The sequence below is a fragment of the Pristis pectinata genome, chromosome 4, assembly GCF_009764475.1.
Source record: "Pristis pectinata isolate sPriPec2 chromosome 4, sPriPec2.1.pri, whole genome shotgun sequence".
NCBI lineage: Eukaryota > Metazoa > Chordata > Chondrichthyes > Rhinopristiformes > Pristidae > Pristis > Pristis pectinata.
In genome coordinates, this window is record NC_067408.1 from 105,402,381 (window position 1) to 105,425,823 (window position 23,443).

The 23,443-nt window shown below is 38.4% G+C and overlaps 1 protein-coding gene across 1 annotated transcript in view; it reads left to right on the top strand.

Annotated features, from left to right (window-relative positions):
• Positions 1–23,443, top strand: part of ttc3 (tetratricopeptide repeat domain 3) — an 87,739-nt gene that overhangs the window by 58,517 nt on the left and 5,779 nt on the right. The window contains exons 27-40 of the mRNA XM_052014742.1: positions 645–701; positions 1,958–2,040; positions 3,912–4,064; positions 4,776–5,706; positions 6,834–6,902; positions 7,397–7,546; positions 10,476–10,615; positions 13,417–13,485; positions 13,618–13,714; positions 15,618–15,721; positions 17,181–17,274; positions 17,667–17,768; positions 19,453–19,853; positions 21,714–21,849. Coding sequence (XP_051870702.1) covers positions 645–701; positions 1,958–2,040; positions 3,912–4,064; positions 4,776–5,706; positions 6,834–6,902; positions 7,397–7,546; positions 10,476–10,615; positions 13,417–13,485; positions 13,618–13,714; positions 15,618–15,721; positions 17,181–17,274; positions 17,667–17,768; positions 19,453–19,853; positions 21,714–21,849 — 2,586 coding nt within the window. The remainder of the gene's footprint in view (positions 1–644; positions 702–1,957; positions 2,041–3,911; positions 4,065–4,775; positions 5,707–6,833; positions 6,903–7,396; positions 7,547–10,475; positions 10,616–13,416; positions 13,486–13,617; positions 13,715–15,617; positions 15,722–17,180; positions 17,275–17,666; positions 17,769–19,452; positions 19,854–21,713; positions 21,850–23,443) is intronic.

Below are 23,443 nucleotides of genomic sequence, written 5' to 3' on the forward strand. Positions count from 1 at the left end.
ATATTTACATTGGGTAGAGAAAATTGATTAAAAAATCACAGATCATTTATTAAAAAATAGTTGCATTTCCCTTCAAGATACTCCAAAGTGCTTTACAACTATTTAGTACATAAAGAGTTCATTGATCTTTTGTATTCTGGAGAATAAGCAATATTAGTAAGGTTCTTTCACATCGAGCAAGGAAGGGTGAACACTCCTTTCTGCAATGCAGTTACAGTTCAGAGTCTGTATGACAAATGCAGCATCACTCCACTATGTGCAGATAGACAAAGTAAATGCAGACATCTCAATTCTGCTTTTAGCTGAGGTCATTTAATTATTAAGGATAATAGAACTGCAGTAATGCAACAAAAATTCCAGTGGCCATAATGTATTTATTTGTAGTAATCTCAGGATTTCATTATGCCAAGACATAAATTTTCAGTAAAATAGGACAAGAAGTTCTATTAATGCTAAGGAATAACAAGCAGAATGTACAAACATTTGTGTTTTTTGGTATTTTAAACTCTTATTCAAAACATGTTATACCTTTTGGACCCCCAGTTCATTAAAAGATTTCATAAGAAAAATTTGTGTTTTGTGAGATGACCATTCTTAATTTCAGTGCACTCTAATGCCAGCTGTTATATCTGGTTTCCCTGCAGAATACTGCCCTTAAAAGTAAAATGCGAAACAGAAAAAAGAAGCCAAAGGATTCCAAAGTTAGTACATTTTGATAATCTTGGTGTCACCTGGTTTGTTGTGGTAACCTTGTGCATATGTCTAAGATCCTCTTTTGAAGAATTTTCTCTGCAAATTGGGCTATATCAGTTTGGGCGAACAGCACTCAGTCTTCCATTTGTTCATTTTTTTTAAATTGAGTGAAGGCTGGTGTATGCTTCTGATGTTACTTTCTTATATTGTAAGGAATTGCCACTCATTTGTATGCATGCCTTCAAGTTGTAGTTATATCAACAGCTATACCACTAAATGGGGAAATTTCTCAGCATTTATCCTACTATTTTATGATTTGTCGTGATAAGCTTTCATTATAGTCCGCCAATCAACCCCTCCTTACCTGGATCCACCTATCTCTTGCTCCACCCCTCCCTACCTTTTTATACTGGTTATCTTCCTACTATTCTTTCAGTCCAGTTGAAGGGTCTTGACCTGAAACATTGTCCATTTCCCTACAGCTCAATTTTTTGCTCCATATTCCAGCATTTGCAGTCTATTGTGTCTCCATTCTTGTAGACTAGTCACTGAAAACCAGTATGTAGGTGCGGAAAGTACTTAAGAGGCAATGGTATGTTGGTCTTCGTTGTAAGAGGATTTGCATTGAGGGGTAAAGATGTCTTCAATTATATGGGACTTTGGTGAATCTGCACCTGGATTTTTGTGTAGTCTTTACCTGAAAATGGCATACTCACCATAGAGGGAGTGAAGCAAAGGTTCATTAGATGGGTTTTGATTTTGACGCATGAGGAAAGACTGAGTATTTTAGGTATGTATTCCTCTAGAATTCAGAAGAATGGGAGATTTCAATGACAATGACAACATTTTTATAATGCTTGACAGGCTGGATGTTTCCCCTAGCTGACAAGTCTAGAGCCAGGAGTCACAGCCTTGCAATAAGGGTACACCAATTAGGATTTAAACTGAGAGTGGTGAATCTTTGGAATTCTTTACCCAAATGGCTGTAGAGGCTCTGAGTTCAAAACAGATTGATAGATTTCTGGATATTAAGAGACTTGAGGTATGGGGATAGTGTGGGAAAGTGGCATTGAGCTAGATCAACTGTGCCCTTGAATATTATCAGAATAGGTTTAAAGGGTCAAATGACCTACTATTATTTCTCGTGTTCTTGTTTAAAAACAAATTTGTAAAGCTGTAATTGTTATGACTTATGCATTGATGTGGTTTTTGATCTTGTATTTCTATGTATTTATGGAAGCACTGGACTCTTTTTAATTCACAGTCTGTGATCCTTCTGTCTGAGATGTTTGGAAGTAGAACCCGTGAAGAGGATGATGACGAAATAAACTCGGATGATAGCAACCTGTAAGTATTCCCAAATTTCCTTTTGATTCATTTAAATAGCATCTTCAGGAAAGAGCATATGCTGATTTAAAGAGCATAATTGTCACCAGAAGTTTGGCAATGACTACAGATGATGGTGTTCCTTGATCCGTGGTGCATAAAATATTGCCCTCAAGGCAGTCTCAGTTATGGAGTTCTCTCTGCCCTGCTTTAGTGAGTTGGGAACCACCGTGGTCAACTACATGTTCTTACCTGGAGTGGTAATTTGATTCCCAAGTCATCCTGAGCAGCTACATAGGGTCTTCCCACTGTAGAGAGCAAGTCCTGCCTTTAGAATTGCCTTCATAACTGGCTCAACCATTCACCCAAGCTTGCTGGCTGTCAGATGGCTTTTAACTTGGAATATTTCTGAAGTCTACAAGCATTAAAAAAAATACAAACTATTCAAAATTAAATATACCATTAAAATGTTTTAAACAATGAAAACACTCAAAATAAAATTTAATTTTTCTTAACTCATTTGATTTTAGAAACTGTAAATTACCTTAAATTGGCCTGTCAATAAAAGCATGCTACTGTTGGTAATAGCTAATGTAAATTAAAAAAAAATTCCTGTAATAGTCACTAGGTAGAAATTAGTTATGGAAACTAATTCTCTTTGCCTAATTTTTTGGGGCATCAGATACTGGCTGGACGTATACTGAAAATGGCAGGGACCTTAGGAGTGTCGATGCACAGAAAGTCCTTGGGCTGCAAGTTCATAGTTCTATGAAAATGGCGACACAGGTGGGTAGGGTAGTGAAGAAGGCATTTGGCATGCTGACCTTCATAGGCCAAGAAACTGAGTACAGGAGTTGGGACGTAAAGTTGCAGCTGTAGAAAGTTTTTGTTAGGCCACACTTGGAGTATTATGTACAGTTCTGGTCACCGCACTACAGGAAGGATATGTTAGCATTAGAAAGCGATTCACTGGATTGTTGCCTGGAGTGATAGGGTGGGCTGTTCTCACCGGAGCTAGGAGGCTGAGGGGTGACCTTACAGAGGTTTATAAGATTATGAGGGACATGGCTGGGGTAGGTGATCAGAGTCTTTTTCCCCCAGAGTAAGGGAGTCTAGAACTGGAGAGCATTGGTTTAAAGTGAGAGGGGAGAAATTTAAAGGAAATCTGAAGGGTAAGTTTTTTCACACACAGGCTGGTGGTTATCTGGAACAAGCTGCCAGAGGAGGTGGTAACGGCGGGTACAATTGCAATGTTTAAAAGGTATTTGGACAGGTACTTGGATATGAAAGGAGTAAAGAGATAAGGGCCTATTGCAACTCATCCAGCAATTCTCTGCTGGACAGCTCTATGGTTCGAATTCTCCGGACAAAAAATAGACAAAAAGTAAATGCAGAAGGAAAATGAGGTTTTTTGAAAGTTTTGTTTTTGAAGTTTCTGTGAATTGCAATGCATTGCAGCTGGTTTCTTAATACTTGAGCTAAATGTTTATACTGGCATATCTTTATGAAATTTCTTTAAGCTCAAAGTACTAGAATAAAATTCATCCTCATTATGTGGTCATTCTCCGTACTCTTCTGAAATTTGTTTCTATTGAAGTAAATTGTACTGAATCTCAGAAGCTGATTTCAATAGCCATTCTTGTATATTGCACATTGTGATTAAGGACAAATTTTTATGCCTTTTATTCCAGGTGGCTGTCAGGGTTAATTGGGGGGGGGGGGTGGGGGGGAATCAAATTCTATATTTCTAGTGGATATAATTTGAGATTTCACCATTGGACTTTGTAGAACCGATGCAGAGCATGAACCGATGTGTGACTATTTCACTCTACTCCTATCTTAATGATACTGCAGCTGTTATATTAATATGTACTGGTGATTCTTTCCAATAGGGTGCATATGAACTCCACGGATCTCTATGCACATCCAGATTATCTAGGTCAGCAACGCGAGTTTGAAGATATGAGCGCTAATATTTCAGATGGCAGTCATTACCAGCGACTTCTTGACAATAATCCAGACCCTACACGTGAAAGTTTATATGAGTAAGCATCATTTTATTTAACCACCTCCTAGATGGGGGAGGGAATTTCTGAATTGCCAGAAAGGAGTATGGCATTAAAAGTAAAACAATCTTCCTTTTTAGCTCAAGTGAGAATTGTATCAGGTATTCGAGCTCTGTAAACTGGAGATTTTCTTAGTCTGGGAGAAAAAACAAACAGGAGCAGGCCATTCAAATCTAAATTCTGTGCTGCCATTCTATTATATCTTGGGTTATCTACACCTCAAATTCATTCACTTGCCTTTGATCCACTTTGCTTTATCCCCTTTTCTAAAAAAATTTGTTCACTCGGTCTTAATGTAGATGAAATCTTGTTGATCACCATTGGGGAATGTAGACTATGAGATGAAGTATATTTACATTGTAGTAATGGGGAGAGAAAAGAAAATGCTGGAAATCAAAATAAAAAAAGGTAAAATCTGGAAGTATGGCTTAAATCAGTTGATACTAAAAGAGAAAAGAAATTTGATGCATCCTTATTGAAATAAACAAGGACTCTGAGATTAGAAATGGGCTCTGACAGAGTCCCACCTGAAATAACCTATATTTCGGCCGTTGATGTTTTTGTTCAGATCCAGCATTTTCACTTTATGGCACTGTTGCAGTAATAATGTGTATTAGATAATAGACCAAATTAGTGCTTCAGGCATATTTTACAATGTCTTTTTCACCACTCCATTCTCATTTTTCCTAGTTATTTTGCCCAAATTCTGAACGAACATGGTCCTCTGGAAGTTAATGCCCCATTGTTGGTAGGCGAGTTTGAAAACTTCCCACCGGAGGCTCAAGAGCTGGTGCAAAATAAAGGTGGTTTGAAATCATTTCTTATGGAGTCATTGCGATTTGTGATGATTAATAACTTGATTGGACTCATGAAGCATGCAGTACAATTGGAGAGTTCGACTGTAAACGATAAAGTGGCAACCAGAAGCTTGGAAGCGTCAAAAACAAACTTAGTTGAAACTTCTATTGAAAGCTTACGACCAGTGGCTCATCTGAATCCTGCTGCTAAAGAATTTAAACCAGTATCTTATTCATCCATATTGACATCAAATATAAATTCATTAAGTGAACCACAAAATCAGTATTTATATGATAATGAACTGGGAGATAATATTTCAACAGATGATGGATATGTGCATATTAATCCTTACTCTGATGCAAGTCAAAAGGTTCATAAATCAACCATCATATTGGATCATAATGTGAAGACTAGAGATCCAATGACCAATCATTACTTAAGTGTTTCTGAACGTTCAACAGTTTTTGATCCAACATTCTGTGGTGATCCATCATCCAGTACTGTGCACACTGATGTATCACAAGTAATCCCAGCTTTTTCCATACACCAATCAAACCTACCTATTACTAATTATAATTATCAGTTTCATTCTTTCAATCCCGATGAAGGGAATGATTCTGTAATAAATGAAATGGAAAGTATGAAGCTTCCATCTGGTAGTACTAATACGACATCAGTAAGCGCTCTTGAGGTGATGTCTCACGGCAGTTCTAAGACAGCAAGTTCTAATGGAGCATCAAACAAGACAAGTGTGGAATACAGTTATAATAATAAAAAGTGTGAAAATAAACAAGGTCCATTACTAAGGACCATTGCAGTACAGGTAAGGAGGAATACCTGTAGATTTTTTGTGTTTTGTAACTGATAAATTGTTTATAAACTAGTTGAAAAGGAACATGGAACATGGTTTGTGGAAACAGGAATATGACCCAAAATAACAATTATCTACATTCAGTGACCTGAAGCAGTCTTCATTAAGGGAGTAGTTAGGAATAAAACATTGCAGATCTGTACTTGAGGTTCAGAGGTAGTAGGAATTGTTTAAAGTTTATTAATTATATGGTATTTAATAACAATGGGAGTCATTTCAAGAAATGCTTGAAGACAGACCTCTAACCTTGATGGGTAAATAGTAAACAGCAGATGGTTCTAGAATCGAGATACTGGTTTATCATTTTGGGTTAAAGATAGAAGGACAATGTGAGGAAAGTTATTTTCCTACTTGGTGAGTATTTGGGATCTAACATTTGCTGCCTGTAAAGTTGGTGGAAATAGAACTAATGTGTCCTTATCAGTGTAGACTAAAGTGAGATTTTCTTTATTGACTCATTGCATATATGATGAATAAAACTGAATTTAGTGGAAGAGAAATTCAATATGGGAGTGATGATAAGTCACAATATTTTGAAATTTGATAAAACAATTAAAAGTATCTTCAGGAAGGTAGGCAGAATACATACCTATTGAGCTGATCAGGTTTATTCAGGGAACATTCATCAGTTTTGGACACGTTGCTCCAAAAAACATTTCAATACTTCCAATATTGTGGGGAGAAGATTGGCTCCAAATACTAAAGACAAGCAAAGATTGGAAATCTTGAATAGAATACCTTCCCAAACAAACTAGTAATAAATCGAGAGCAGCTCATCTCATGCCCAGGGCTTCTGCTTCTAATTATTATCAAAACAAGGTGACAAGTCAAGCCAGCGAGATTTAATAGAATAGGAACAGTGATGCATTAAGTTAGAAAATGGAGTTGTAATGATGCTATGCTTGTCTTTTACAATCCTGTAAATCATGAGAGGTAAGGGGTTCCAGCATTTTTGAGCCTTGGGAAGGAATTGGGCCAGTTATAGCCAGCAGTGTTTAGATAGGAAGTTTTTCCAAAGAGATTTTTTTCCAAGTCTGTGCCTGTTACTAAAAATATATTTACATCTTGATTACTTGCAGGTTCATCGGGAATCTTTATGTAACACCAAAATCAATACTGATCCTTTTCAGCCATTTGAAAATCAACAGGTAAATGAGGAAAGTAAACGTTTGCATTTACATTGTGCCTTTCCCTTTAAAGCAAATCTTGCAAGCAGAGAATTACTTTTTGATCAAGGTGTCCCGTTTGGATCTCTCGAATGCTAATGTAATAAATGTCCAAACAAGGCTATCTTTTGTTTTGATGTTGAATATGAGGGACAGAAACAGAAATCCCCTGATTTCCAAATTTGGATTTTTACATCCATCTTTATTTGATATCCTATCTAAAGAATGGCACTTCCAGTATTGTTGTACTTGCTTAGTTCTTCACGTAAGCCTGGATTATGTGCTCAGGTTTCAGAAGTGAAAGTTTGAATCCACCATCTCTTAACACTGAAGTGCCACAACTGAGCTAATACAACATGACCATCACAGTGCCAAACCAAATGAGGCACTACTGATGGATAACAAAGATACAGCACTCTTAAGATCTTGTAAATTAAAGTTAAATCTAATAATTTGTGTCTTGGTGTCATCAATAGGGTGATATTTTGAGGATTGAGAAAGAGCATAATGTTCTCCAGCTAAAGCTACAAGAAGCAGAAGAAAAATATGATCAGCTTGCAAATCGCAGCAAGAATGAAATTACTGCTCTTGAAGAAAAGATGTCTGAATTCATACAAAAAAACAAGGTACACATTCTTCTGTGTTTATAACTTCCTGTCTGCAGTGACAATACAGTACCTCAGTCTTGTGGTCTAGCTAAATTTACTTCTTCCATTCCTGTTGTTTATTCATTCCAAAAAAATGTAGGAGTATAGCACTTCAAAATTGGGATCTGAAATACTGCTGCATGCTCTGCTGGGGAATAATCTCCCCCTCGAACATTGTTTCACCCAAGTTTGGGATCATCCTTGTCAGGTAGATTATGATTATATAGGATGGTGTAAATGGGTAGTGAATTGCCATTGAAGTCTGTGTAAGTAGGTAGTGAATCGCCATTGAAGTCAGTGTAGACAATAAACTGGGAAAGTGAAATGTTGCTTTGCTTTTAATACAACAGAAGAAAACTGCAGCAGCCGGAAATTTGAAATAAAAACAAAAAATGCTGGAAATATCCAGCAGGACAGGCAACATCTGTAGGTAGAGAAACATTTAATACTTTGGGTTAAGGCTTTTCATGATACATAAATAGATCTTAAGATGCAATGGAGAAGGAAGCAAAGCATAAGGAGGATACACTAAACATAGGAGTAAGCCATTTGGTCCTTCAGGCCTGCTCCACCATTCAATATTATCATGGTTAAACATCCAGCCCAGTACTCTATCCCCACCACCTCCCCCTCCCCCCCAATACCACTTAAACCCTTTAGCATTAGGTATTATATCTCTTGTAAAACTCTGGTAATCCACTATCCAATTGTTCAGAAACCCTGATGGTTTGGCACCTGGCTTGGCCAGTACTGATTCCCATGTTCCCTTAGGCAAACTGGGTCCCGTTTTCCATGCTCCCTCGGGCACTCTGGGAACCCCTGTTTCCTGCGCTCCCTTGAAACTCGCCCTTGGTTCACTGAAAAAGTTATTATACTGTATTGTTATACTTGTGTATTATTATACTGTGGTGTAACTGTACACAACAGTGTAAAGCAAAAATGTGAATTAGGAGTGTTTATGTATGAATTGTATTGTATGAACTTGCAATAGTCTGGAAAATTGCCAGTCTGGCGCCTCTAAAATCCTGAGTATCCTAGATTAAGAGTTTTACTGTATCTCCTGCTTGAATATATTTAAATGAATTGTCCTCCATTGACTTCTGTGGTAGAGAATTCCACAGGTTAGCCACCTCAGGGTGAAGAAATTTCTCCTGATTTCAGTTCCAGATGGCATACCTCCAAATCCTGAAGCAGTGACTCTTGGTTCTGGATTCCCCAGCCATGGAGAATATCTTCCCTGCATCAAATATGTCTAGTTCTGTTATTATTTTATTGGTTTCTAAGAGATCCCCTCTAATCCTCTTAAATTCCTGTGAATATAGACCTAGTTATTTCAATCTCTTCTTGTAAGTCAGTTCTGCCATCCCAGTAATCAGTCTAATAAATCTTTTAGTTCTCTCCACATCATTGAGATATAGTGTGAATAACTGGGGCCAGGCACTCATCACTGTGAAACCTCCAATTGTCACTGCTAGCCACCTGGAAAAAATCTGTTTATCCTTACTTTCCATTTCCGATCTGTCAAATAATGTTTGGTCCAGGCCAATATATTACCTCCAATCCTATTTACTTTCATTTTCCACCACATCCGCTGGTTTTCCCTTATCTATTCTACTAGTTACATCCTCAAAATAAAAACTCTAGTAGATTTGTTACACATGATTTCCTCTTTCTTGAACCCATGCTAACTTTTTTCAGTTATATTAATGCTATCCAAGTGTTCTGTGCTGCATCTTTGATAAAAGATTCTAGCATCTTTTCTAATAATGTTGGGCTTGCTAGTTCTGTTTTTTTTTCTCTCACTTTTTTTTCCCCTCTCTCCCTCTCTTTTTTAAATATTCTAGTTACATTTGCCACCCTCCAATCTGTAGGAACTGCTCCAGAGTGTAAAGTGTTTTGGAAGGATGAATGTGAATCCAGGGCCAGTTCCTTTAGGACTCTGGGATGTTAGATAATCAGACCTGGGGGATTTGTTTAGCCCTCTTTCCTTAGCCATATTTCTACCTAATTACAAATTTCCTTCAATTCTCCCTCTTTGCACTCCTTGTCTGTGACAGTTTGGATGGCATAAGAGATTAAAGGTAAAAAGAGTGATAATGCAAAGCAAAATTAAGTGGCAGTGGGATATGTAAGGAAAATAAAGGCTGGCCTGAAGGAGTAGTAAATGACAGAAGGCAAAATGTTATTTTAAATTACTAATGGGAAATGCTGGCAGTCTGAGATAAAAGTGCTTTCTGACAGGTGAAAATACTGAAGATAATGTTGAGTCCAGATAGTTGTATGCCTGATGGGAATATGAAGTGTTGTTCTTTTAATCTGTGCTGAGATTCACTGGCACATTATCAGAAACAGAGGACGGTGAGGTTATAGTGGGGCAGAAAATTAAATTAAGTAATTGGCAGTTTAGGCTAGATTATGCTTGCAGTCAACAGAACTCTTCCACATATCGCCAGACAAGATCTTTTGTTTCTTTAATTGTCCTGTTACCATCCTATTTTGCCTTTCTGTATTCACTAATTTTATCATTTAATCACTGCTGCCTTCTGTCCTTTGACAGACCTTCCTTTCAATTCTATTTTTCCCTTGTTCCTTTCTTTGCATCTTCAAACCTGGAGCTTTTCCCAAGTCCAAGTTAATTCTGTTTCTTTCCCTATAGATATTGCCCAATCTACTGAGTATTTCCAGTATTTTCTAATTTAGTGTCAATTTTTTATTACCCATTTTATCACTCAAACTCTAAAATCTACCCATGCATGCAGTAGCATGAAGGTGGCTATGAAAATGCATATAAAATAAACTGCTCCTTCATCTGTCATTCTTGCTGGAATGGTGCCTATCAGTATCGACAAAGTACTTGGTATTCGAAGCACGTTGGAACTTCAATAAATTATAAATTCTCTCTGTGCAGCTACTAAAATCTGAGCTTGACTCAGTACGCCAATTCTTGGAGAGTGAAATTAAGAAGAGTCAACATGAAAAGCGAGAAAATAATGAAATCTTAAAAAAACTCAAATCAGAAGTTAAATCTCTTGCTGAGCTGAACCAAATGTAAGTAAAATTAGGATCAGGGTTTATGTGGGTAGAATACATTTTCCTGACCTGAAGTACTATAAAGCCATCTGATTTATCTGTATGAATGAGGGTTAAGGATTTTAATAATGGGCCAGATCGTCTGACCAATGGAGCAGTGTTTGCCTTCGTTTCTGGTCAAAAAGTGGATAGATCAGCAGAGTTTTGTGACAATCACCAGTCTCCCACTGCAACGAGGTAGTAGAAATTGGGAAAACATTTTGAGGTGCACCTGAGATGGGAGGAAGTGGCTGGGTTTGAGCGGATGTGGGAAGCACTGGTGAGAACAAGGGAAATTGGGGAAGACACATTGGGTTGAGCTTTGTTCTCTTACCTTGGCAACATTTCACAACAGTGTCCTTCAGGATTGGGGTGACTGAGACCAAGAAAGATCACAGCTGAGAAATGCCTATAGGGGTTTTCCTGTCAATCACCTGAGAACATCAAGCATTACACAAATGTTCTCAACCAGCATGAACACACTCTCTCATTGTGATAGTGCAGTTCGTTCACCAAGAGTCCGACAGGCCCGTTGGTAAACAATGAGTGGCACATGCTGCTGTGTCAAGCTGTCATAGAATCACAGTGAATATTTGATGTGGCCCATTAGATTGAAACTTTGTAATTTCGTGTTGCCTTGTGAAAAGAAGGGTCCTCATCACGTGCAGTGAATTTCATCAACATGCCACACTTTTCCATGTGTGGCTTCAGAATTTAACAATTTCAGAAATTGAAGTTTTCAAGTGAAGTTACATAATTAGCGCAGTGAGATAGTCAAACATCAGCACTGTGTTTAAAAATGAGGAATTTGAAGTTGGGTAGAAATGGTAACAATTTGAAAAATATGTCTAAAGAATGATTATTGTATTTGTGGCTTCAAGAGACAATTGGGTCGCCTTCCGATGAAAAGAAACAATATTGAGATGCATTTAAGTTGTCAGGGATAGATCTGTTGGGTCAAGTTATTCTTTTGTTGCTAAACATGCTTGTAACATCAAGAGGAATTACAATAATATTTTATGTTTATTACATCACTGTCTATTGAGACATATCTGGAAGATCTATAGCAGAATATGCAAGTTATGTTCAATATGTCAGATGAATTAATAATGTTTTTACTGTTTTACTTACAGATGTATTGCATAGTTAAATACTGAACCTAGTTAACAAAGTTTAGGTTTTATTTTAAAGGGACAATTTAGCATTGGGCAGAATTAATATTGTTGAAGTTAAGTGATCTGTATATTGAGGAACAAATATATTGGCTGCAATGAATCCACACATCTTTAATGGATACTGTGAATGGATGGTTAATATGTTTTTTTTAAGGCCCCTTGAAATTCTAATTTTGTTTTTCCTATTTTTATTGCTCATTGTATGCAACCTATCTAGGTCCTTTTTGGCTTTTAAAATGAGAGCTTTGTTTTCTGGGATCCATGCACAAACTCCACTAACCTGGCTCAGTCTCTTATTGGGAGCACCCAGAAATGGCTCATTTTGCGATTCAGCAGCTATTGAGTAGGAAAACCTAGCCTGGCCCTACTTCTGATATGGCAACTTAGCTCATGTATGCATGCATGTTGTGAGAATAGACAATTGAATTTCACCCTTTACTAGTGTGTAAATTTGTGCTGTATATAATGCCACTGCCCAGACAGTTACCCTGCAAAAAGTCTTGAAGTCTGATTAAAGATATATTAATAACATAGTATTTGGATTTGTACACAGAATCGTGCTAAAACGGGATCTGTGCAGTTCCAATGGGATCTGCATGAGATCTCCCAAAGCCCAGTCCTTGCCATGCTGGGAAAGGTGACCAACCTAAAAGGAACTCTTGCCATGGCAGCCACAGACCTGTTGCATAAGACATTGCCATGGAGATGAGGGAGATGTGGTGATCTTCCGTGTGTCTGGACACCCACACGCTGTCTGCCCTAATCAAGTCCTGTTCCAAGTGGCCTTTTACCACTGCAAAGTTTGTGATAATCAATGAGGTGGAGATTGTGATATGTGGTACTGATATGAATAATATAAAAAGGCAGCAATTAGAGAGCAACCTGTAACAAGGCTTCAAATTATTGAAATATTGAAAACTCAAGATGAAAAATTGCAGATCAGTGTCAGAATGGAGACTCTATAATTATCACTGTAATATGCTCCCAGTTTATTTGTGATTACTTATTAAGGTTGCAGATTGTATCCAAAAGGTGCAATTTATGTTGCTAAGGGATAAAGAGTACAGTGGGTGATGATAACGACATCCTTCTGTGTGCAATTGATGCTGGAGAAACATTACACGTGCTAGGGTGAATTATATGTGGAAGTGCCCAGATCAATATCCCGATAAGCATGACTTCACCTGAAAACAACCGTTAGACATTTCTAACCTGGGTTAAGTCACTTTTATAAAATTTCTTTATTAGTCACATGTACATCAAAACACAGTGAAATGCATCTTTTGCATAGAGTGTTCTGGGGGCAGCCCGCAAGTGTCACTATGCTTCCAGCGCCAACATAGCATGCTCACAACTTCCTAACCCGTACGTCTTTGGCATGTGGGAGGAAACCAGAGCACCCGGAGGAGACCCACGCAGATACAGGGAAAACGTACAAACTCCTTACAGGCAGCGGCTGGAATTGAACTCTGGTTGCTGGCACTGTAATAGCGCTACTCTAACTGCTACACTACCGTGCCTGCCATTTTATTGCATGATTTGTGCATGAGAAATGGTTACTAATGGATCCAATTTCTAAGCTGCAGTGACTTTTTGTTATTGAAGGTACACTCAAAATATACAGGAAAAAGAACAGCTTTATGAAAAATGCTTCAAGGAATTTGAGGAAATAAGGTAAGATCTTTTGGAATTGAGTCAAATTTCTCAATCTTTTTATTTTGCAGCATTTCTTTAAAGAAATAGATTAATCAAAAATGACGGTAAATTTTGTTATGCAACCTAAAAGACTTTTTGCTCAAACCTTAGTGATCAGTTATCAAAAGAAAGGAAAAAAGTAGAAGAAGCCATTCAGAAGAATGTTGATATGTACCACGAAACCAGTAAGAGAGCCAGTGAAGCAGAGGTAAAGATTTGAATTTTTTTTTCCATTTTCATGATTTTTTAATTTTCTTTTCTGAAGCTAGTACTTAAAAGCATTACCATAACCTTGGGAGCATACTGGCATTGCACTCAGGTGTAGCTATTCATGTGTATGAAAATCAAAAAAGACTGCAGATGCTGGAAATTTGAAATAAAAATGGAAAATGCTGCAAATACTCAGATGACCAGGCAGCATCTATGGAATGAGATAGAAAGTTAACATTTCAGGTTAAAGACCCTTCATCAGAACTAGGAAAGAGAGAAAAAACAATTTAGTTTAAATAGCAAAGAAGAGCAGGGTAAGAGGTCTGTAGGATAAAGGGAATATCTGCAATAGGATGAGGATATGGTTGTAATGGGGATAAGTTATAGATATCCTCTGGTTAATAGGAGCAGTTAGAGGGTGATAATACAATCAAAGAATTGTAGCATGGTGAAAAAGGAAGGCTGTGGGATATGCCCAGCAGGGCAGTCTGTTCCAGTGGAGAGAAAAAACAGCAGTTATCACAGATGGATGACTTAAAGTAGAAGAGAAGCTTGTGTTTGTTATAACAGTGCAGGGGGCCATTAGGCAGGTCAAAGTGGGAGTGAGATGGAGAATTAAAGTGGCAAGCAACAGGAAACTCAAGGTCATCCTTGCAGACTGAATGAAGATGCTCTGCAAAGCAGTCATCCAATCTGCATTTGGTTTCTCCAATGTGGAGGAGACTATATTGTGAATGTTGAATGCAGTACACTAGATTGGAAGAAGTGCAAGTGAATTGCTGCTTCACCTGGAAAGGTAATTTGGATCCTTTGCTGAGAGAGGAAGAGGTAAAAGAATAAGTATTACAGCTCCTGTGGTTGCATGGGAAGTGCTGTAAGACGACGAGTTGTTGGTGGGAATTGTAAAGTGGGTCAGGCAGTCACGAAGGCACAGTCCCTTCGTATGCTGAAAGGTGAGAGGAAGAGATGGTGGTGAGATCCTGTTCAAGAGCAGGTGGAAATTGCAAAAGATGATTCTTAATATGCAATCTGGCCTGTGAATGACAGCAGCTCATTGACACAGGAAGGGAGGCAACTTGAGTGAAAGCAGACAAGTACTTCAGTTGAATAGTTACTAGTTCTGGGACCTTATGGATTTAAATCTAAGATTCACTGAGGCTTTCATCCACAGTATCAAGTCTTGAAAGAGAAGTTGGAAGTGCTTTCGAAGTGAGGGTAACATCTTGGTCATAAAAAGAGCACTGAAATGGGTCCTTCAACCTACTGAATCTGTGCTGATCATAAAACACCCATTTTACACTAATCCTACCCTTACTCGTCTAATTCTCCCCACATTCCCATAAACTCCCTCCACACACTTGCACTGCTTGATATTCTAGAACTGATCTACGTGGACAATTGAGAGTGGCGAATTAACCATACAGCACACACAATTTTGAGATGTGGGAGGAAACTGGGGCATCTAGAGGATGCAGCCACTGGGACAATGTGCAAAATCCACCCGCGTACCTGTAGCTGTGAGGCAGTAGCTCTGCTGGCTGCACACTATGTCGCTCCATATCTCTTGATTCAACAGTAAATTAGAAATTGGAAACATCTGTCTTACAAAAGATCAGCAACTGAACTGGGTCCTGTATCACTTTTCCTCAGCACTGTACCATGTTGGGTTCCTCCGTTAAGTTATTGGAGGACGCAGTTCAAACATGGTTCCGTGGCTTCTTTACAAATTTAGAGAGTAGGACACAGTTTCATTCAGACAAGATTATCAAAGAACTATGGGTGATGATTTAAGAAAACAATATGGTCACATCTGTCATTTTGAGGATTGAGGTGTTAGTTTTATGAAGATTGGATTTTCTTCTAGGAAACTAAAATCTTCATTGCTTTAAATCTTTGTCCAGGTGGCTGTGCTAGAAAGCCAGCAGAAAGCACAATTGTTTCCTCATTACAGAGCAGCTGAAGATACAAAATGTACTTTGGAAAAACTGAAAGCATTGAATGCCAGGTGAGTTTTTAAAAAAAACTAAAAAGATGACACCTACACAAAGATAAATTCACAGATCTAGACAAATGGGAGAGCTAACAAGAAAACTGAACGTACTGATAAGAATTTTTTTTAAAAGCAGCAAATGTGAAAAGAAATTTGCATGGTATATGAAAAACAGTGCAGAATATTTTAAACTTTTATGAAGGTGACCAGGAGCAGTGTGGGTGCTTAAAAATAAATGGCAGACATTTCAAATCTATATCAGTACTAACCATAGAGTGGATAGTGGACATTCTGAGGAAATGAAGTAAATAATTGCAGTAATCTCTTAGAAAGATAATTTCGAAATTAGGATTGTATAAGAAGTAAGTGAGAGCACTGCTAATGTACGAAGTATTATTTTCCAAAGTTCCTTTAGACTTCAAATTCTGTGCAAGTTACTCCAATGTTTATGAAAAATGAGAACAGGGAACCAGTGAACTACCATAGTAAATGTTGCCAATATTAGAGTGTATAATTAAGGATTGAATGAACAAATACCTGGAAATGTTTTCATTTTGGTGTTTAAAAAAAAATCATTAACTCATACCTAATGAGTACAAATGCATTTTTTAAGAGGTGATTAAAATTATGGATAGATTTTGAATGGGTTTCCAAAAGTTTCTCTTAAGTGTCATGGCTAAAGTTGTGGAATTGAAGACAAGTTTTTTTTTGACCTGCCTAGTGAATTAGCTGGGCAGCAACAGACAGTGAGGGTACTCAGACTGGCAGGATGTGATGAGTGGTAAGGCTCATTATTCGTAACAACTAAGATGGTTGGACAATGCTACTTATCTGAATTTGCCTTAAAAAGAAATCAAACTTGCAGGTAAAATTAATTGAATAAATGAATAGCCAAATCTCAGATAAACAGATTCAGTAAAAACAAATGAGGTCATCCGCCTTCTAAAAGTTGAAGAACAGGGTACTTTCTAAATGGTGAAAATCTAATAGCAATAAGGGTTCAAATAGGTTTAGGGGGTTATGTTTCTGGGTTATTAAATGTCATGGACAGGAACAGAAAATAATCAACGAAGCAAATTGAATGTTGTCCTGTTGAAAATGCTGGAATGCAAGGGGTTAGAAGTTTAGCTGCAAAGCCCTGGGAAGGCTGCACCTGAGAAAATCTGAGATGTGCTGGATGGGTTCGAAATACCAGAATGATACCTGGATTCCAAGAGTTAAATTGGTCAGACAATTAAATGATTTAATTGAAGTTTTCCCGTTTTGAAGGAAATGTATGATTACTAGAAACTACTTCCACTGTTTCTGAAATCCTAAAAATTAGCAGCAAGCCCTTTTGAAATAATGATTTGAAGTTCTGAATCCTCTTCCAGAAATTGTAAGTTATGCTATCATATATTAATTTTGTGTAGGAATAAAGCGGCAATGCAATTCCACTAGTAGCTTTATGGCATTTGAATGTTCTTTCATGCAGCATACCAGCCATGGATCTTCCACACCTACAGATGTCAATTGCTGCCTGGGAACATTTTCTATTTCAAATTGAACAGCAGAGCCATCAAACTGGGGTGAGTTTATCTTGGATTCAGCACAGCTATAGTCATTGTCTGTAGTCCTAGTCTCTTGATTGTCTTGATATCAGAGGAAAGCAGCTGCTAAGTAAAAATATTAACAGCTCAGTTTTGAGTTATTTTTCATACTGTATAATTGAAAATAAAAGAAATAATATTCTCTTTGTACATTACCTTGCTTGTCATATCGATTACCTCCATGCATTCGAGTACCCAATGATATTCACTTCTTGTGAAATAGAATAATATTCTGCACTGACCCAAGACATGAAGACATTTTCTGGATGGAAATCTATGTTTTATTTTTAGCGTAGTTTGCCTGGTTCATTGCTGTTGTGCAGAAGAATGTTGATCTTGGAAAAATATTATGGCGCATTCATCTTTTTCAGATGCGTTTTAAAGATCAGATTATGCAAGTGAGAGCTGGAATGCAATTAAGCAGCCTGCCATCAGTGACTATACCGAGCCTCCCAGTACCACCAAGCTCTGGTGTATGTATCCAGTGAAATCTCTTCCTAAAAATTAGTTCAGATTTTTGAAACCATGTAGATGCATGTAGACACTACATCCAGCATCATACCTCAGTTACATTACAGGTATCTCGCGTTGGACAGAATTGAGCACCTATCTATTTTTTAAAAATGGGACCTTGGGAAAAATGCATTAGGTACAATTATACACCTTTTAGTTGAAGGATGAAATGATGCAGATGGCTGCAGCTAGCCTATGGGTTGGGTCTTGGGACAGTGTAGTGGCCTACTGTCCTTGAGAATTGCCACCAAAGGACAGTTAACAAGAATGTAGGGTTCTGAAGGAAGTGTTTAAGTACAGGAAGGCATGAAGCCAAAAATATTTGAAAAATAGCACAAGTATGTTGAAATTGAGGCAATGGGGAGAGAGACATTCATGGTGGTAGGTGAATGGGGGTTTGTACTGGACTCAAGTTGCAGAGCTCAAAATGTGGAGTTCATGTAGATCAGTACTCGCTGTCCATCATGGACACCGGAAGGGTCCAGTCCCTAAGTGACATTGACAGGGATGAGACTTTCAGGGATCTAAAGTCAAAAAACAGATGCTGAAAATTTGAAATGAAAACTGAAAATGGAAAATACTCAGCAGGTCAGGCAGTATCCACAGAGAGTTATTGACCATAGTTAAATGTTGACGTATTTCTTTCTCCATGGGTGCTGCCTGATCTGAGTATTTCTAGCATTTTCTGTTTGAGTTTCAGGAGCAAGGTAGAAGAATTCCTAGAGATTTGAATCAGCTAACCTTAAGTTCTAAATGTGGACTTGACTACATGATTGAACTCAGAAGGAAGATTACTCAGAAGGTGAAGCACTTTGGAAAGTCAAACCAGCATAGGATCTGTACTATGAATGGTAGGGCACTAGGGAGTGTAATGAAATGGAGTACAAGTGCATAGTTCATTGAAAGCAACGTCACAGGTTAGATAGGGTAGTGAAAAGGGCGTTTAGCACACTGGCCTTCATCTGTCAGGGCACTGAGTATAGGAGCTGGACATTTATGTTGCAGTTGTATAAGGCATTGGTGAAACCACACCTGGAGTACTGTATACAGTTTTGATCACCCTGTTCTTGGAAATATGTGGTTACACTGGATAGAGTGCAGAAAAGATTTAAGAGGATCTTGCCCAGGACTAGAGGGCCTGAGTTATAGGGAGAGGTTGGCCAGGCTAGGTCTTTATTCCTGGGAATGTAGGAGAATGATGGGAAATCTTCTAAAAGTGTTTAAAATTTTGAGAGGCATAGATAAGGTGGATGGTAACAATCTTTTCCCCAGGGTAGGGAATCCAAAACTAAAGAGCATAGGTTTAGGGTGAGAGGAGAAAGATTTAACAGGGACCTGAAGGGCAACTTTTTTTTTACTACATAGAGGGTGGTGAGTATATGGAACAAGCTACCAGAGGAAGTGGTTGAGGCGGGTACAATAGTATCATTTAAGAAGGACTTGGATAGGTACAGGGAGGAGCAGGGCTTAGAGGGATATGGGCTGAACACAGGAAATTAGGACTAGCTGGGTGGGTAACATGGTTGGCATGGACTGGTTGGGCTGAAGGGCCTGCACCTGTGCTGTATTGCTCTATGACTAGAAACAAATGTTTTTTATATTTACATGTTGTTGTTATTTTTGACATATGCTTTTCAAATTCAGGTAATGATGGAAAAGTCGCCTATTGATGATCCAGCCATTATTGCATCTTGCCCTCTTGCTGCTACTCAGGCCCTCGGGTCACATATGCAAAAACATGGTCCACCGATTCCACACCTGCCTTCAGTCACAAGAGCCACTAAGGAAAAGACGACGACTCCATCTAGCTTCCAGAACCAGGCTTCCTCAAACCATTTTCGACCTGGTACTGCTTTGACTAAGTCTCAGTCTACCTGGTCACCAGCAAGTAGTCGATCAGAGTCACCTGTAGGATCCGAACTTGCAAGCTATCATGAAACACAGCCTTCTACGAGCCAATCTGCACATCCAAAATTTCAGCAACCCAAGAATAGCTTTGATAAGATAATTAAACGCCTTTTAGCCATGTTCCCTAATTATACACAGTAAGTCTACTGAAAAAGCAATTGTAATTAACAAATATTAATCATGAGGAATGGTATTATGGTGGCTGTTACTAGATTGACAATCTGGAGACATTCATATAAAACTAAACAATCCATTTTGCAACATAAAAAGCTAGTCTCAGTAATGATGCCCATAAAATTCTTGTATTGTCATTGGAATCTTGCTCATCAACAGAGATGAAAGGCTGTTATCTTTACTAGGCCTGAACTATTTGCGATTACAGATCCACAGCAATGTGATTGATCCTTAAATTCCCTCCAAAATGGTTTGGCAAGCCATTCAATTTTGTCAAACCCTCTGTGTTGCAATATTGGCAAGAATAAAACTAGAAGGGCTGGATAGAAACAGATTCGGGCATGGTAAAGATCCCCTCAGTCCACTTGACCTCCAGTGCTCCTCCCAAACATCTGGAAACTGGTGCCTAAATTGGGAAAGCTGTCTCACAGATAGTCGATCAACAGCTTGAGTTGTATGCACAAAATCATGACTTGCAGCTCATGTACCGAATCTCAGGGGAAATTAGAGAACAGTAAATGCTGGACTTGCCAGCAATTCCCACATCCTGTAAATTTGTTTTAAATTACTCGTTATCACACTATCATTTCTGAGCAGGCTTAGTTTAAAGTAACCAAAAGTTATTGGATTTTTAATAGTATATTGATAAGGCTAGCAATAACATTTTTAAACCAGTGCTTGGTCGTAGCAATTGAGATGTAATTCTCTGTGATTTGTTCTTATCAAGGAAAAATGAAATTGTATTATTTGCCAGGAGTACTAAAGTTGCATGCTGTCAGCAATGAGGATTTTGTGGGGGAGGGTGGTAGTGGGGGTGAAATTTACAGAGCACAAAGGAGACACGGTATCTGAGCTATGTTGACTCTGTGTTGCTGCAGGCCTCATCCAAAAACATTCAAAAATGTTCCTGACTTTTATTTCTTGGTGATACAGCTCAGTCAGTGTCAGGAATGCTAAGCAATCCATGTTGTTTTGAAGATGGGTTGAAGTTAATGCAGCAACTGCTGCTTCTCAGGCAGTCCTTCAAGATCAAAGATAACTTTGCTTCCACTCTAGTTTTGTGGGTTTGGAGGTGACTGATGAGGCTAATGTGGGAAGTGCAGGCCCTTCCGCAGATGGGATAGAAGATGCCTGAAGGGTTAGGCAGCTATTTTGTGAGGTGGTTCATTCCATTTGTCGTTTACACAGATCTCTCTGATCCTGATACATAGACATCAAGTTCTCGTACCATTCTAAATGCTCCTCCTCCACTTTGAGTGGGCATGGGGCTGAGATTCCCAAAAGTCAGTGGTTTCTTTTTCCAAGGCATTCTTGACCACATCCTTGAATATATTCCTTTGTTCACCTGGTAATTTCTTCCTATGACTGAGCTCAGAATAGTGTCTCTTTCTGGAGTCTAATATTGGGCGTGTGAATGATGTGACCTACCCAACAGAGTGCAATTAGATCCTCAGCTGGGGCTGTCAGCCTGTGAGAGAATACTGGTGATTGAAATGGTCTTCCTGTGATCAGAGGACTTTTACAGAGACAGTATTGGTACCTTCAGTTACCTTGAGGTGTTTGCTATGGGTAGTCTAGGTCTCAGAAGCACGTAGGAGGGCAGGAATCACAGCTACTGAATGGACCACCAGTTTGAAGATCTGATCTTCAAACCTCTGGTTTTCCCCAATCACAGTTTATACTAGCATTGAGGTGTCCATTCTGTGGGTGATTGGATAACATTCCTGCTCACCGAATGGACATCTTTGTGTCAGTCTCTGTTTGCTTTGCATAAATTTGCTTCATACACCATTTTCCATTTTGCCCTGCATTTTACTTTTCAGCACTGGTCTGACTCACTTCATTAAGGAAGTTCGTAGTGCAAATGGTGGTTCCCTGGCTGGATTATTGTACGATGAAATAATCAATCAAGTGGCAGATCGCATCCTGGATCATCAGGACCATCAGGACCAAAAAAAGGTGAGAGAATGAGGCTTGACCTATAAATGGGAAAAGTGTGAAATGTTTGTATAAGGTTCATACATGCTTTACAGAGAAATCGGCTTATGAACAGCTCTCGGGAACAGAACCCTTGCATAACCCACAGGGACTGCCTGTATTCCAATCTTGAAGCAAAGTGTCAGCTTTCTGACAGCCATTAGCCCTAATGCAAGAACCCCAAATAACCATAAACTGATGTCTGCTCTACACCTCTTCAATAATCCCCTTGATTCTGCTTGAGCAATTCTCAGCTATGGTGCAGTAGCTGATTTGCCATCTTATAGATCCTGCTTCACAGATTGCAAATTTCAGGAAACCATTCTCTCTTACAGGAGTGTTTTACTTTAATAATCCTGTTAAGACCCAGAGATGAGTGCCAAAGACAGCACATATTTATCTCCCTTCTAAAACTCATCAAGCAGCCTTTGAGATGTAACCCATGCAAATTACTGGGCCAAATTTTATGCTTAAAATGATGGCAAAACTTCCTTGCTCTAAAACTGGCATCAACTTCAAGGTTTCTGTCCATGTTTATAGCAGAAGATCAGCGACTCTTTCTCAAGTCAAGCAATTTGCAGCTTTCTCTACTACAATCAAGTAAAGTTAGAATTGATTTGTATTTATGAGCTGATTCCATTGCTTAATTACTTAAATCTTGCACTATTACATGAAGGCTGAGTTTTTAATGGCACACTAAGCCATGATTACTGCTTATTAAACTACTTGGCCTTAAAGTAACTTATGTACATTGTAATTCCCACAGAACGAGTTCAAAATGTGCTATTTTAATCACTTGAGTTGCTCTCTTAATCGTGTAAGTTTTGATCTTTATTTACCACACTCTATAATGTATTAAAGTTAATTAAAAACATATGTTTACTTCCCAGCAAGATACCTATGAGAATTTTGTGACTAGCTGTCCTGTGATGACATTAGGAACTGGAATCCTTGAAATGTGATGCCAGGTAGCAGAAGTGAAGGACATTTTGCCACAGAGACCACCAGATTAATTTGTGGGAAACTTTATTTGAGAGCGGCAGCAAATGCTGTTGCTCTGTGGCTGAACATAAATTCTGGGCCGTTATGTTTAAATTCCTTGAGATGAGGCTGCTGCCACCTAGCTTTCTGGATCTGAGTATGCATTAGCTGGGCAATCATATTAAAATGTGATGTTACTTGGACACAAAATCTCAAGATTAAAGATCAAACAGGAAAGATCAAACCAAATTTGGCAATCTCCATTCAGATCTTGGCTTCTCTGTGAGGTTAATGTTCATTGTCAACAATACAAAGGCCCCAAGAGTATCAGTCTTCATGAAAAATTGTGGCATGATTTAAAAACAAACAAAACAAAGACCATCAGTTCTTTGTGGGGGTGCATACAGATTGAAGAATAGTTTGATAGATTCTGGGAAATAACATGTTCAGAAATAATCACCAGTATCAAAGTGGGACGATCAGTGCCTTAGCAACATCAGACACCAGGCACAATAAAAACAGAACACTGGAAGAACTCAGCAGGTTAAGCAGCATCCATGGAGGCAAAAGGTGCAAGTTGACATTTTGGGTCAAG